Source organism: Atta cephalotes (genome assembly GCF_000143395.1).
Source record: "Atta cephalotes unplaced genomic scaffold scaffold00002, whole genome shotgun sequence".
NCBI classification, from domain to species: Eukaryota; Metazoa; Arthropoda; class Insecta; order Hymenoptera; family Formicidae; genus Atta; species Atta cephalotes.
Genome location: NW_012130066.1, coordinates 7,878,548 through 7,891,019, shown reverse-complemented (window position 1 = coordinate 7,891,019; position 12,472 = coordinate 7,878,548). Strand labels below are relative to the sequence as shown.

Here is a 12,472-nt window from a genome sequence, read left to right as displayed (position 1 = left end):
TTTATTATATATTATTATATATATATATATATATATATATATATATATATAATAAGATAAAAAACNTTGTGATTACATTCAATTTTATATTCTCTCGCCTGCAGCTCGTATGCTATTATACGAATTGGTCCCAATATCGGACGAAGATCGGCAAGTTCCTGCCAGAGGACATTCAACCTGATCTTTGCACCCACGTTATCTTCGCCTTCGGATGGCTGAAGAAGAACAAATTAACCAGTTTCGAATCGAATGATGAAACAAAGGACGGCAAGATCGGTTTGTACGAGAGGGTGGTAAATCTTAAGAAAGCCAATCCATCTTTGAAAGTCCTGCTTGCGATTGGTAAGTTTGTTTAATACTCTTTTAGATTGTCTTCATTATTCATTTGAAGATAAAATTAAATTATTGAAACAAATAATTAACGACGGAATGTTTTTAACAATCTAACTTTAAAATTTACGCAAATTTAAATAAAACTATGACATCATTTTCTATTCCATTTGTAGGCGGTTGGTCCTTCGGCACGCAGAAGTTTAAAGATGTATCTTCGACGAGATATGCCCGGCAGACCTTCATTTACAGCGCTATACCGTATCTGCGGGATAGGGACTTCGATGGCCTTGACATCGACTGGGAATATCCGAAGGGTGGAGACGATAAGAAAAATTATGTCCTCTTGCTGAAGGGTAAAGATTCGCCTCAGAAAGAATAATAACAATGCGAAATCCCCGAGACTGGAAATGTCAGACGAACGCCAATCTTGATAAGGCGGTGGATTATTGCCTATTGTTTTAATTTTATTTTCCACAGGATTACATGAGTTCAATGTGCGACGCAGCACTTGACATTTCCATTCTTTGTGCGCGCATACGTCACATATGTCCGTCATGTTGCAGCTTGAATTCATTTTTCATTGTTTTCTTACAGAGCTGCGAGAGGCTTTCGAGGCAGAGGCGCAAGAAAGGAAGAAACTGCGTCTTTTGCTAACCGCCGCAGTACCAGTTGGACCTGACAATGTTAAAAGTGGATATGACGTACCGGCAGTTGCCAGGTATAAAGAAAAAAATAAAAAGCGAGGATAATAAATTAAACAATCTTGTTCTTAAGATAATTACAGACATTACAATAGAGATCGAGTTATTAAATTAACATAAATATCAGATAATATACATAAATATTCCTTAATTTTTCATACTGTTATGCAAAATAAATATATACATGTGTATAATATTTTATTGTTATTTTATAATAAAATGAAGTTAGACAAAATTTCTTTAGATTTTTATTGTTTAGAGAAAAATAATTTACGTTAGCCAATTTTATTTTATTTTTTGGCACGCGATTCTAAGTTGAAAGTGTGACGCTCTCGCTTTATCTACATTTATCATTACACCTCAATCATAATACACGATTAAAAATATATTGTTTCATCCATTTAGTTATTTGGACTTTATCAATCTCATGGCCTACGATTTCCATGGAAAATGGGAGAGAGAAACTGGTCACAATGCCCCGTTATATTCCTCATCATTGGATTCGGAATGGCAGAAACAATTGAGTGTTGACAATGCGGCTACTATGTGGGTCAAGCTGGGTGCACCTAAAGAAAAATTAATCATAGGCATGCCTACGTACGGCCGATCTTTTACTCTTTCAAATTCTGCCAATTTCCGTGTACACGCTCCAGCTAGTGGTGGCGGAAAGGCGGGCGAATACACCAAGGAGTCTGGTTTTCTCGCATATTACGAGGTATTGTACAAACCCGCTTTTGCAGAAGAGCGGGAAAACAAATTCAAAACTATTTCGAGTATTAAAACTAACAGTTTCAACTAAACAGTTTAAACAAAACTAACAGTTTATCTTATTTTCAGGGTTGGGTAACTAGTTAAAACGTTAAAAGTTAAAAAGTTAATAACTTTTAACTTAACTTAATTAATTTTAAATACATTAAATTTTAATTTAACTAAGTTACTTTTAAACATTAATTTTTTAACTTTTTTTTAAGTTAAACAATTTTTTTATCTCTTTTAAAAATCTTAGAAAAATAATAAGATTAAGGGCGTACATTCGTAATCTGTTCATATTTTAAAACCATTTTAAGTAATTTCTTAAGATGCTAATACAGCTCTCTGATTGATTTATGCTGTTATACCTTAAGTTTTAGTCCGAATCTACAATAGGTATTTTAAGCCTTAAGTCATAAGGCTTATATTATAAATTGACCAATTACAGTCAAATATTTTTCTCGCATTCGATTATAATTGGTCAATTTCTTCTGGTTTAAGACTTATTAAAAAGTAATCACTGATCTTGTGTCTTCTCTATGTTTTGGCTGTTTTTTTAAAGTTATATAACTTATATCGTTATGTTATATACTTATATCGTATATGAACAAAAAAATTAAAAATTTAATTTACTTAATAATCTATATTGTAGTTATTTAATCTCATTTTAAGAAAAATTAGAACATTATGATCTAAAAAATAATTTTTTTCAAAAATAACTTTTTTTTAACTTAAGTTAATTCAATATTGATTTAACTTACGTTAAATTAATTTTTTATTTTTTCAACTTTTAACTTAACTTTATTAATTTTGTAAAGCCATTAACTTTAACTTTATTCAGTTAAAAAAAAGTTAACTTATCCAACCTTGTTTATTTCCTACTTCATCAACTATAAAATTCTTTGAGTTAATTTTTTTTATGTAAACAATTATAAGTAAAAATAAAAATAAATACTATAATAATGAAGAGAAAGAATTCTATTTACAGAAAAAAAATTTATATGAAATTTATAAAATTGAAAAATATGTTTGCAAAAATTTGTATATGAATGTGTATCCGCTTCAATTGAAAATAGAATTCTTTATGTTATTTGTTTTATATATAAATTGCAATATTTGTAATTACTATACCACTACTCAATTAGGAATTATCAAAAATTTATTATAACGACATAAAAATCTTTTTTTAATCAAAATAAATCTATAAAGTCACGGATGAAATTGAAATCATTCTCTAACGTCAGATCTGCGAGATGCTGCATAACGGTGCTGCCTACGTTTGGGATGACGAGATGAAGGTACCCTATTTGGTGTACAATGATCAATGGGTTGGTTTCGACGATGAAAGATCCATCAGGAATAAAATGCACTGGTTGAAGAGCAAAGGCTACGGAGGAGCGATGGTGTGGACGGTAGACATGGATGACTTCAACGGCACTGTTTGCGGTGGAAATGTTCGATATCCTTTGATCGGTGCGATAAGGGAAGAACTTAAGGGTATTTCGCGAGGTTCCAACGCCAAGGATATTGACTGGACGGCGGTTGCCACCACCATTACAGAAACGATCGTAAAGAAACCGGAGCCTTATAAGATTTCCGTTTCGGAGGTGCTCAACAAATCAAAGAAGCTTCAGAAGACCACACTTGTGATTAATACTCCAATCCATGGTAATTTTTAAATTAAATTGCTATAATTATTATATAAAATTTCAAAATTATATTCTTTTATTATATCTTACATAAAATATTCCTCGATGTGTATGACGGACATATATATTTATTTTCTTGAATTATCGAATGATTATATCTGCCAAGAATTTTAATCAGAGATTAATTGCATTGTAATAAAAGTCTTTTTTTTAATTGATAGAGAGAGAGGCACAAACTATTTGTTATCTGACAAATTGGTCGCACAAAAGGCCAGGAATGGGACGATTCAGTCCGGAAGACATCGATCCAATTCTTTGCACTCACGTGGTATACGCATTTGCTACTTTGAAGGATCATCTACTTACTGAAGGAAGTGATAAAGACGCCGAAATGTACAAAAGACTGATCGCGCTTCGTGACAAGAATCCGGACATTAAAGTATTTATCATCAAATTGTTTAAAAATTCAACAAATTTTGATTGTTATTAAAGTAACGTTTCTAAAGTAATTCTTCTGTTTCACTGATGAACTAATGTTTTTAGATTCTTCTTGCGATTGGAGGTTGGGCATTTGGCTCGACGCCCTTCAAGGAACTTACCAGTAACACATTCCGGATGAACCAATTTGTTTATGAGGCTATCGATTTCTTGCGAGAATATAAATTCGACGGATTAGATGTTGACTGGGAATACCCGAGGTTTTATTTATATATTTTATTTCATAAATATATTTTTATATAACGTATATCTTTGTAATGTGAAATATTTTTTTATATTTTGTAGAGGAGCCGATGATCGAACGGCCTACGTTAATCTTTTGAAGGAACTTAGATTGGCTTTCGAGGGCGAAGCAAAGAGTTCCGGCCAACCGAAGTTAATCTTGTCAGCTGCAGTGCCTGCCAGTTTTGAAGCTATTGCCGCAGGGTAAATTTCACAGATGTTGCAATATTAATATAAAAATTACATAAAATTCAATACAATAAGTAACGCATAAATTAAAAATAGAGTTTCTTATTCTATAATTCTATTACGAATATGAGAATGCTTAGCTTATTAAATGATTTTGACTTTATTTTTTAGATATGACGTTCCTGAAATATCTAAATATCTAGACTTCATTAATGTGATGGCATACGACTTCCATGGCCAATGGGAAAGACAAGTCGGTCACAACAGTCCATTATATCCCTTAGAAAGTGCTACTAGCTATCAGAAAAAACTGACAGTGGTAAATAAAAGTGTCCACATACTAAAGTCTTGATCTTATTGAGCTATTATGAAATTTTCTCTATTTGATTTTTAGGATTACAGCGCACGGGAATGGGTGAAGCAAGGAGCGCCTAAGGAAAAACTCATGATCGGAATGCCAACGTATGGTAGATCCTTCACACTGGTCGACAAGGATAAATTCGACATTGGTGCACCAGCATCTGGTGGTGGAGTAGCGGGAAACTTCACCAACGAATCCGGATTTTTGTCTTACTATGAGGTATTACTTTTTTTATATATACTTAAGCGAGCTTTTTTGATGATATTTATTCAAGATATTATTAGCTAACTATACTTATTCTTTATTAAATTGACGATTAATGTAATATTCATGAATGTTATTTTCGCTTTAGTTTATAATTGCGTTTTAAGTTCGAATTAGCGTGTAGTTTATAAAACCAAAAATTATATTTACATATAAAAAATATTATTAAGATCATCAAGATTCGTTTCAATCAATAATAGAATTCGAAAATAAGAAAATCTTTTTATGATTTGACAATGTTTACTGCTTATGTTATGTTTATATTAAATAAATGTTTCATAAATAGGTTTGCAGCTTTTTAAATGAAGACAATACAACTCTAGTATGGGATAGTGAGCAGCAAGTACCATTTGCGTATAGAGATGATCAGTGGGTCGGGTTCGACGATGAAAGAAGTCTTATTAATAAGGTATACATTTTTAATTAATATATATCTCTGAACCTTTTAGAAAGAATATTTAATATTATTCTTCAGACATTAATTATTATCGCATCTCATGTTTATATTCCTTAAATTATTCTTAGATGACTTGGCTCAAAGAAGAAGGCTTTGGAGGTGTGATGATTTGGTCAGTTGACATGGATGACTTTAGAGGATCTTGCGGAGCAGGAAAGTATCCGCTGATCAAAGCAATGAAGAAGGAGCTACAAGACTATAAAGTCAAGCTGGAATACGATGGCCCTTATGAAAGTACTTCAAGAAATGGAAAATACACTACTAAGGATCGTAAGTAAATTGATGTATACACTTACACAATCTGCGTTCGGTTTGGACGCTCACGCGTTGTATGCTCATTCTATCTTTATTATTCTTTTTTCGCGGAAGAAAGATAGAAGCTTACAAAGTGTCCAAATTGAACGCAGTTATAATATATTATAGAAATCTCTAAAATTGATAAAACTTGTAAAAGATATTTGTAAAAGAATTGATAAAACTTGTTAAAAAATGATTGAAGAATTGATTGAGAATAAATTTTGCAGCAAATGAAGTGCTATGCGACGAAGAAGACAATCATATATCTTATCATGCGGACAAGAATGACTGCACGATGTACTATATGTGCGAGGGCGAGCGCAAGCATCACATGCCCTGTCCTGTGAATTTGGTCTTTAATCCTAACGAGAATGTTTGTGACTGGCCGGAGAATGTCGAGGGTTGCTTACAGCACACACAAGCGCCGCCCGTGTAAAAGTAAACAACAGTAACGAAATAATTATTTGCGATACGTGAAACTGTAAAATAAAAAAAAGCGTCAAGGAAGTTTAGGAAAAATAATTTTATTGAGAGTATTCATCAATTTGCGAACGTAAGTATATTATCATCGCGTGTCAACGTTTTATCTTCTTTACGAATTTTTTCTTCCATGCATTTTCCCACAAGTACCTTATTGCCTACATCTTTATTCCTACTTTTTAAGAATTTTTTTCCATTCTTGTGTATTTTTACCCTCGCCATCTGTATAAAGCACGAAAGAAATCATGATAATTACATTTGTAAATAAAAATAAATTCTTGGAATACCATTTATTTTTATAATTATTTTTTCTCCCGTTTTCTTTTTCTATAAAGAGAATTTTTCCATTTCTTGATATTAATCACAGAAAGACATAATAATAACAAGAAGCACTTCTCGTAATTATTGTATTTAACTACTTTTATTGGTAAATCTTACATTAAAAAAGATGACATTGTGAACTTTGAAGACTAGGCCCAAGGAAAAATGTCGTAATATAAACTCATAAGTTAATTGGCGATAAAGACGAGGATGAAGAATTTGACGAAGGCCAACCAGGTTGTCGCCAGGCGTTCGTAGTTTCCCGAGCTAAGGGCAGACGCTTGGCAAGCGGTATGCGGTGTACCCAGAGTCAGTAAGACCTTGTCAGAGGAATAAGACGGAGTTGTTTCCGTACAGACAGCTCGGCCGGCTATGGTCCTGAGTTGTCTGGCATCGGATTGCGATGCCGTATGAATTTGTCGGGACTCTCTGAGCCACCTGCGCAGCCACAGACTGAGCCATGCAATTTCGCAATCGCATTCGAGTGGATTACCTGATACCTGCAGTCCACCTAAAGATCATTTTATCATGTGTTCTCTATTAACTTTAGATACGTTACTATCGTAGAATTTTTAATAAAGAAAAAGCCTTATCGAATCTGACTTGGATCTTAGTGTTTAAATAATATACTTCGGAAATTAATTCAAAATACTTAAGCCCTAAAATCCAGCTCAGATAAGGCTTTTTCGTTACTTAGACTAGAATTTCAATTATTAGAAAAGATGTTATAATAAAAATTTTACCAATTATTTTATTAAAATACTTGTATTTATGTTATATATTGCAAACTCTTACCAGCCACCATGTTAGTTCCTACAGTCTCCCAGGAAAGATTCCCGTAAATTATCGATGGACTTAATTCATTAATATGATTGTTCCTTAAATCCAAAGTAAGTTGCGACAACCTCTTCGTCAACGATAGAAAAATATCCGACTGTAATCGTTGAACGTGCGTGTCTTTGATTCTCAATATCAAGTCTCCGCCTTCGATAGTGGAGAATGCTTCAGAGGAGATCAACTCAAGATCGTTTCCGGTGATCGTTAGTTCTCTCAGTTGTTTTGTGAAGACATTTTGTATTTGATGCTTCAGAAGATGTTCCGTTACTTGAATCTCGACTGTTCGAAGCGGTAAACCGGATAGCAGATGACGCAAGTGAAATCCGTCGGCCTGCGGCCACGTTTGAATTCGCAGGTGTTTTAAATATTTCAAAGGTTGCAGACAATCTTTGTCCACTGATCTGGTCCGATTTAAATTTCTTAAGTTTAATTTCTCTAATCTTGGATAGCCCAAAAAGCTCTCTTTCGTTAATTCCTATAAAATTATTAAACATATTATTAACGTCTTCAATATTTTCTTCGGAAAGATTTGAAATGAAGAAAATACTTTTTTTGATTATTTTAATTTTAACTAACCTCGATAGGATTGCCAGAAACATCAAGTTCTCTCAAGAGGCTCAATCTGACACCAGGCATTAATGTTAACGAGTTATTAACCAGTAAAAGAATCTTCAAACCTTCTAGATATTGAAATTGCTTGTCAGTAGTTTCGTCAATGTTGTTAAAAGATAAATCCAAATTATTTAAATTTGTCAGTGGCAACAACGGTACGCTTCTAAGACCGCAATTAGCCAGATAGAGATGTCTCAAATCTGGTAAATAATGAAACAGCTCTTTAAAGTTCGCTTGAAGAAAATTCTGAGATACGTTCAGACTTAGTAATTTTCCCAGAGAAACGAATGAATTGTCTGGAAGAATAGTCAGACGATTTTGCGCCAAATTCAGAGATACCAGCTGAGAAGTTGGGAAAGCAGTCGAGTCAAGGTGATCCAGAAAATTCTCCGCCATATTGAGATCCCTCAGAGTATAACCAACTTCTAAGAACGACGACGAGGGCACGACGGTGAATTTATTGTGACTGAGATCAAGGATTTCTAATCTGGTACCCTCAAAAACATCTTTCGGTAACGAACGAATCTTGTTGTTCGAAAGAATCAGAATCCTCAGACTTTTTAGATTTCTGAATTGCTCTGTCGACAACTGCGTTATTTCATTTCCGCCAAGATTCAGCCACTGAAGGGACTCCAAACCATGAAAAGATTGTTTGCGTAATGTGTCTATCTTGTTGTTACTTAAGTCCAAAGTTTCTAAATGAGGAAATGCAAATGTTCCTGAAACAATATAAATTACAATTGTTTAAAAAATGTTATTTGAAAATCAAAGAGATATCTTTTCTATAATTTTTGGAATGCAGGTTTAAATATACTGCATCGTTAATGAAAATTAAAGCATTGAGAATTGATTTTCTGAAAATTATAATTAAAAAGATAGAAAAAACTATTGTATTTTCTCACCAGGATCGATTGTGGCAAGATAATTATTCTGTAGATATAAGTTTTTCAAATCAGGAGTTCCATAAAACGTATCCGCTGATAAATGGCTAATATTATTGAATCCAAGATCCAATCTGGTAAGATTATTCATTGTAGATCCCGAATCGACGAATGCGATCGCATTATAGGAAACATTTAGGGCAAAATCGGGACCACCGATCTCTGAGATAGCACCCAAATCCAGCACAGTCAGCTTATTGAATTCCAAATGGAGGAAACGCAAGCTGGACAAACCATATAACGCGTTTCTCTCCATCTTTTGTATTCGGTTGTAAGCTAACGATATAGTCACCAATTTTGGGCAATCTACGATAGAACCAGATGCCAAGATTCTTATTCGATTACCAGTCAAGTCAAGAGACAGCAGCTCGGTTAAATTATGGAAACTTGACTCCGGTATTGCCTCCAGGAAATTGTATCCTAGTTTGACATCTCTTAACTCTGGATGCACGCTTGAGAGGAATATCCTTTCGGGCAAGTAATGCAATCTGTTTGATTCCATATTAATATAACGCAATTGTTGAAAGGAGTAAAAGGCTGTTGCCTCGATTGTCTGAAAGTTATTGTTGTCTAAAACCAACCACCGGAGATTTGAGAGTGGCCTAAGTGCACGCTGTGGAAAAACGTCTGTAGCGAAGGCGAAACTTAATTCGAGAATGTCTAGACTCTCCTCGAGACCAACAAAACAGTCATCATCGAGTTCCGTCAAATGATTGAAGGACAGGCTGAGCTCTTTCAGTTTACCTAAAAGAAAGCTCTATTAAAAACAAATTCACATACATATATAATATCTGCCAATGTTATTTGTATCATTAATTCTCCGCGACACATAGTGATTATTTCCGACAATATACTTTCACAACCAAAATTATAGTCGACCTACCGGCTCCTTTGAAAGTCTCAGCTTTGAGTTTCGTCAGGATATTGTTTCTGAGCAATAAGATCTCAAGGTCCTCGGCCCATTCGAAATCACCCGGCTCGACGTGGGAGATCTTGTTGTAACCGAGATTCAAGTGCAATAGCCTCTGGCATCTGTTTCGAAAATTGATCGTCAGATATGTTGCATCAAACTTTCTTTCCGTTATAATTTTATATTATTAACTCGAATTTTCCATGCTATTTATTTTAACCTTTACGGTTTATTTATATAATACAAAACTACACACACACACACACACACACACACACACACACACACACACACACACACACATCATACGCGATTATAATATAAAAATACAGGTTACATTTTTACTTTTGCACACATTACTTTTGCTTTTTAATATACATATAAGTAGATTTTTTAATAAAAATGGATTAATTTTTTATTTATATTTTATACCTTTGTCTTTTCATTTTGTAACTTGAATTAAAAATAAATTAATTTTATTAAATTAAATAAAAATGTTTTTATAAGGAGTTTACTAAAGTTTTTATAAAGATGATCACATTTTTTACATCTTTTTATTTCTGGAACTTATAAATGTCGAAGAGACCTGTTATGAAAACATAAATTTGTAATTTAAACAATTTTAATGCAACTTGAAAAAACTTATTATTAAAAAAAAATCTGTTCTCAACATTATTAGAATTTGAAAGCAAATAACTTACCTCATATAATAACATTAAAAATACCTGGATAAAGCAGCTACAGGTACTGCATCTAGACTGTTAGTTGCAAGAGAGAGAGCCTTTAAATGCTCTGCGAATTCTTGAAAGACCTCGCTGGAAATATTTTTAATCTCGTTATTAGCTAAATAGAGATACGATAATATCTTCAACTGGTTGACAGCGCTTGGTACAGACGGCAAGTTGTTATTTTCTAAATTTAAATATTCGAGACTATCTTCCAGACCGCGAAATGCTTCCTTGTCAACGTTTCTGATGCTGTTTGACGATAGATGAATTCTTCTGGTTTCAAGACGATCAAACATTCTGCGTGGTAATGAGACCAATTTATTTCCAGCTAGATTAAAGTCTCTGACTTTTACAGTGTGATTGCTCAGATTGGGCGTCTTCATCCATTCAATGGAATTCTCGCTAACATCTATGAGCTCCAGATTAGAACTATGAAAATCTGGCAGTTCTAGATATCTGAGATCATTTCCTCTCATATACAGCCAAGTTAGTTCTTTAAGACCTCCCAAGGATTGTGGGAATTCTTTCAAGAGGTTATTATTGATACTCAAAGTGTGCATGTTTGGTGGTAAACAATTTTTAAAAAGTTCCTCGATATTATTGCTGTCTAAATTTAACCATACCAGGTTGGCGAAATTCGAAAAGATTCTGGGCACTTCGGTGATCGAGTTATCACCAAAAAATGCGTTCGTTAGAGTCTCTTTGGTGCGACCCCAATCGCCATCCAACGATGTTAAATGATTGCTAATAATTAATAAATTTTCTAATTACACTTTATTTAAAACATTTTCTAATTATACTTTATTTTAAAAAAATCAGAACAATTATTTGATTTTTTAATAAACTAAAAAATTTAAGTTTGTTACATACCTGTGCATGTTAAGCCAATTTAATTTCCTTAGATCGCGAAAAACCTTGAAAGGCACATCCTCAAGGGAATTGTAGCTTAGATCCAGAGAACGTAGACTATCCGTAACACCTCTTACAAAAAAGATATTAAAGATATAATTTTTCAGTCATTGTTCTTCAAAGTTTGGTTCAAGATAATGCATGAATAAATTAAATTTGGATATGTGTAAGTTTATATATTAAAAGACTTGAAACATAAATTAATTCGTGCAAAAATACGCAATTAGTTTATCGTCAATTTATACGTACAAGATATTTTTATTATGCATGAGGAAAAAAATTAACTTACAGCAGAGATTTATCACCTATGCTGGATAAACGATTGCTCATTAGTCCCAAAGCCTCGACGCCTGCAGAACTCGCAAGTGCGTCATTGTCCAATACTTGTATACCGGATCCAGCGATGTCTAGTTGTGCCACATAACTCACTGATACGTCTAAAACGTTTTAATATAATATATAAATTTATATAATATATAAATTTTGTTCAACTTATTTAATTATATTTTGCTATGTACATATATATGTAATTACATCGTTGCTATAACCGTGAAAGAAATATCTCTATATAAATTTTTTATATAAAATAATATAATGCAAATAATGATAAATCTAAATAAAACATAATGCTTACTATATTCTAATAAAATTATCAAAAAAAATCTTTATAATTAAAAAATAGTTCTGATCAGTAACATTAAATTCTTAGCATACCAGGAAATCGTGCGAATGGAACTCCCATACAGCTAATATCCATCTTCGTAAAATCGTCATCATCATCCTGAACCCAACACATGCACATTGAGTTGAATGTGCAAGGAACATTGTAACATCTTATACCGGAACTCCAAAGGAGGAATAATAATATGTTCGTCAATTGAATCATGTTAAATATCGTCTATAAACGTATAAAAAAAATTAAATTTTTATAGTGTGTGTGTGTGTGTGTGTGTGTGTGTGTGTGTGTGTGTGTGTGTGTGTGTGTGTGTGTGTGTGTGTGTGTGTGTGTGTGT

At 33.2% G+C, this 12,472-nt stretch overlaps 2 protein-coding genes across 2 annotated transcripts in view; one reads left to right on the top strand and one right to left on the bottom strand.

The window, feature by feature from the left end:
• The window catches only part of LOC105623589 (probable chitinase 3), a 34,373-nt gene extending 27,886 nt beyond the window's left edge, over positions 1-6,487 (top strand). Inside the window, exons 4-16 of the mRNA XM_012204981.1 lie at positions 105-342; positions 507-686; positions 928-1,051; positions 1,440-1,749; positions 3,029-3,452; positions 3,655-3,872; positions 3,977-4,131; positions 4,217-4,357; positions 4,514-4,661; positions 4,737-4,922; positions 5,254-5,376; positions 5,493-5,694; positions 5,949-6,487. Coding sequence (XP_012060371.1) covers positions 105-342; positions 507-686; positions 928-1,051; positions 1,440-1,749; positions 3,029-3,452; positions 3,655-3,872; positions 3,977-4,131; positions 4,217-4,357; positions 4,514-4,661; positions 4,737-4,922; positions 5,254-5,376; positions 5,493-5,694; positions 5,949-6,157 — 2,658 coding nt within the window. The 3' untranslated portion in view covers positions 6,158-6,487. The remainder of the gene's footprint in view (positions 1-104; positions 343-506; positions 687-927; positions 1,052-1,439; positions 1,750-3,028; positions 3,453-3,654; positions 3,873-3,976; positions 4,132-4,216; positions 4,358-4,513; positions 4,662-4,736; positions 4,923-5,253; positions 5,377-5,492; positions 5,695-5,948) is intronic.
• A 223-nt stretch (positions 6,488-6,710) lies between these two features.
• LOC105621613 (chaoptin-like) lies at positions 6,711-12,345 on the bottom strand. Its single transcript, XM_012203085.1, has 9 exons — positions 12,174-12,345; positions 11,749-11,896; positions 11,421-11,531; positions 10,548-11,294; positions 9,796-9,944; positions 8,874-9,656; positions 7,936-8,690; positions 7,318-7,834; positions 6,711-7,033 (listed from the first exon to the last, which is right to left on the bottom strand). The coding sequence occupies exons 1-9, from the start codon at positions 12,343-12,345 to the stop codon at positions 6,711-6,713; spliced, it is 3,705 nt and encodes a 1,234-aa protein (XP_012058475.1).
• Between the last annotated feature and the right edge of the window lie 127 nt (positions 12,346-12,472).

Bases quoted from the DNA above. Each gene is read 5' to 3' on its own strand.
- LOC105621613 (XM_012203085.1), bottom strand. From the start codon at position 12,345: ATGATTCAATTGACGAACATATTATTATTCCTCCTTTGGAGTTCCGGT. The intron at 8,691-8,873 runs GTGAGAAAATAC...ATATTGTTTCAG, and splicing joins TCTTGCCACAATCGATCCTG to GAACATTTGCATTTCCTCAT. The intron at 7,835-7,935 runs GTTAGTTAAAAT...ATAATTTTATAG, and splicing joins TTTCTGGCAATCCTATCGAG to GAATTAACGAAAGAGAGCTT.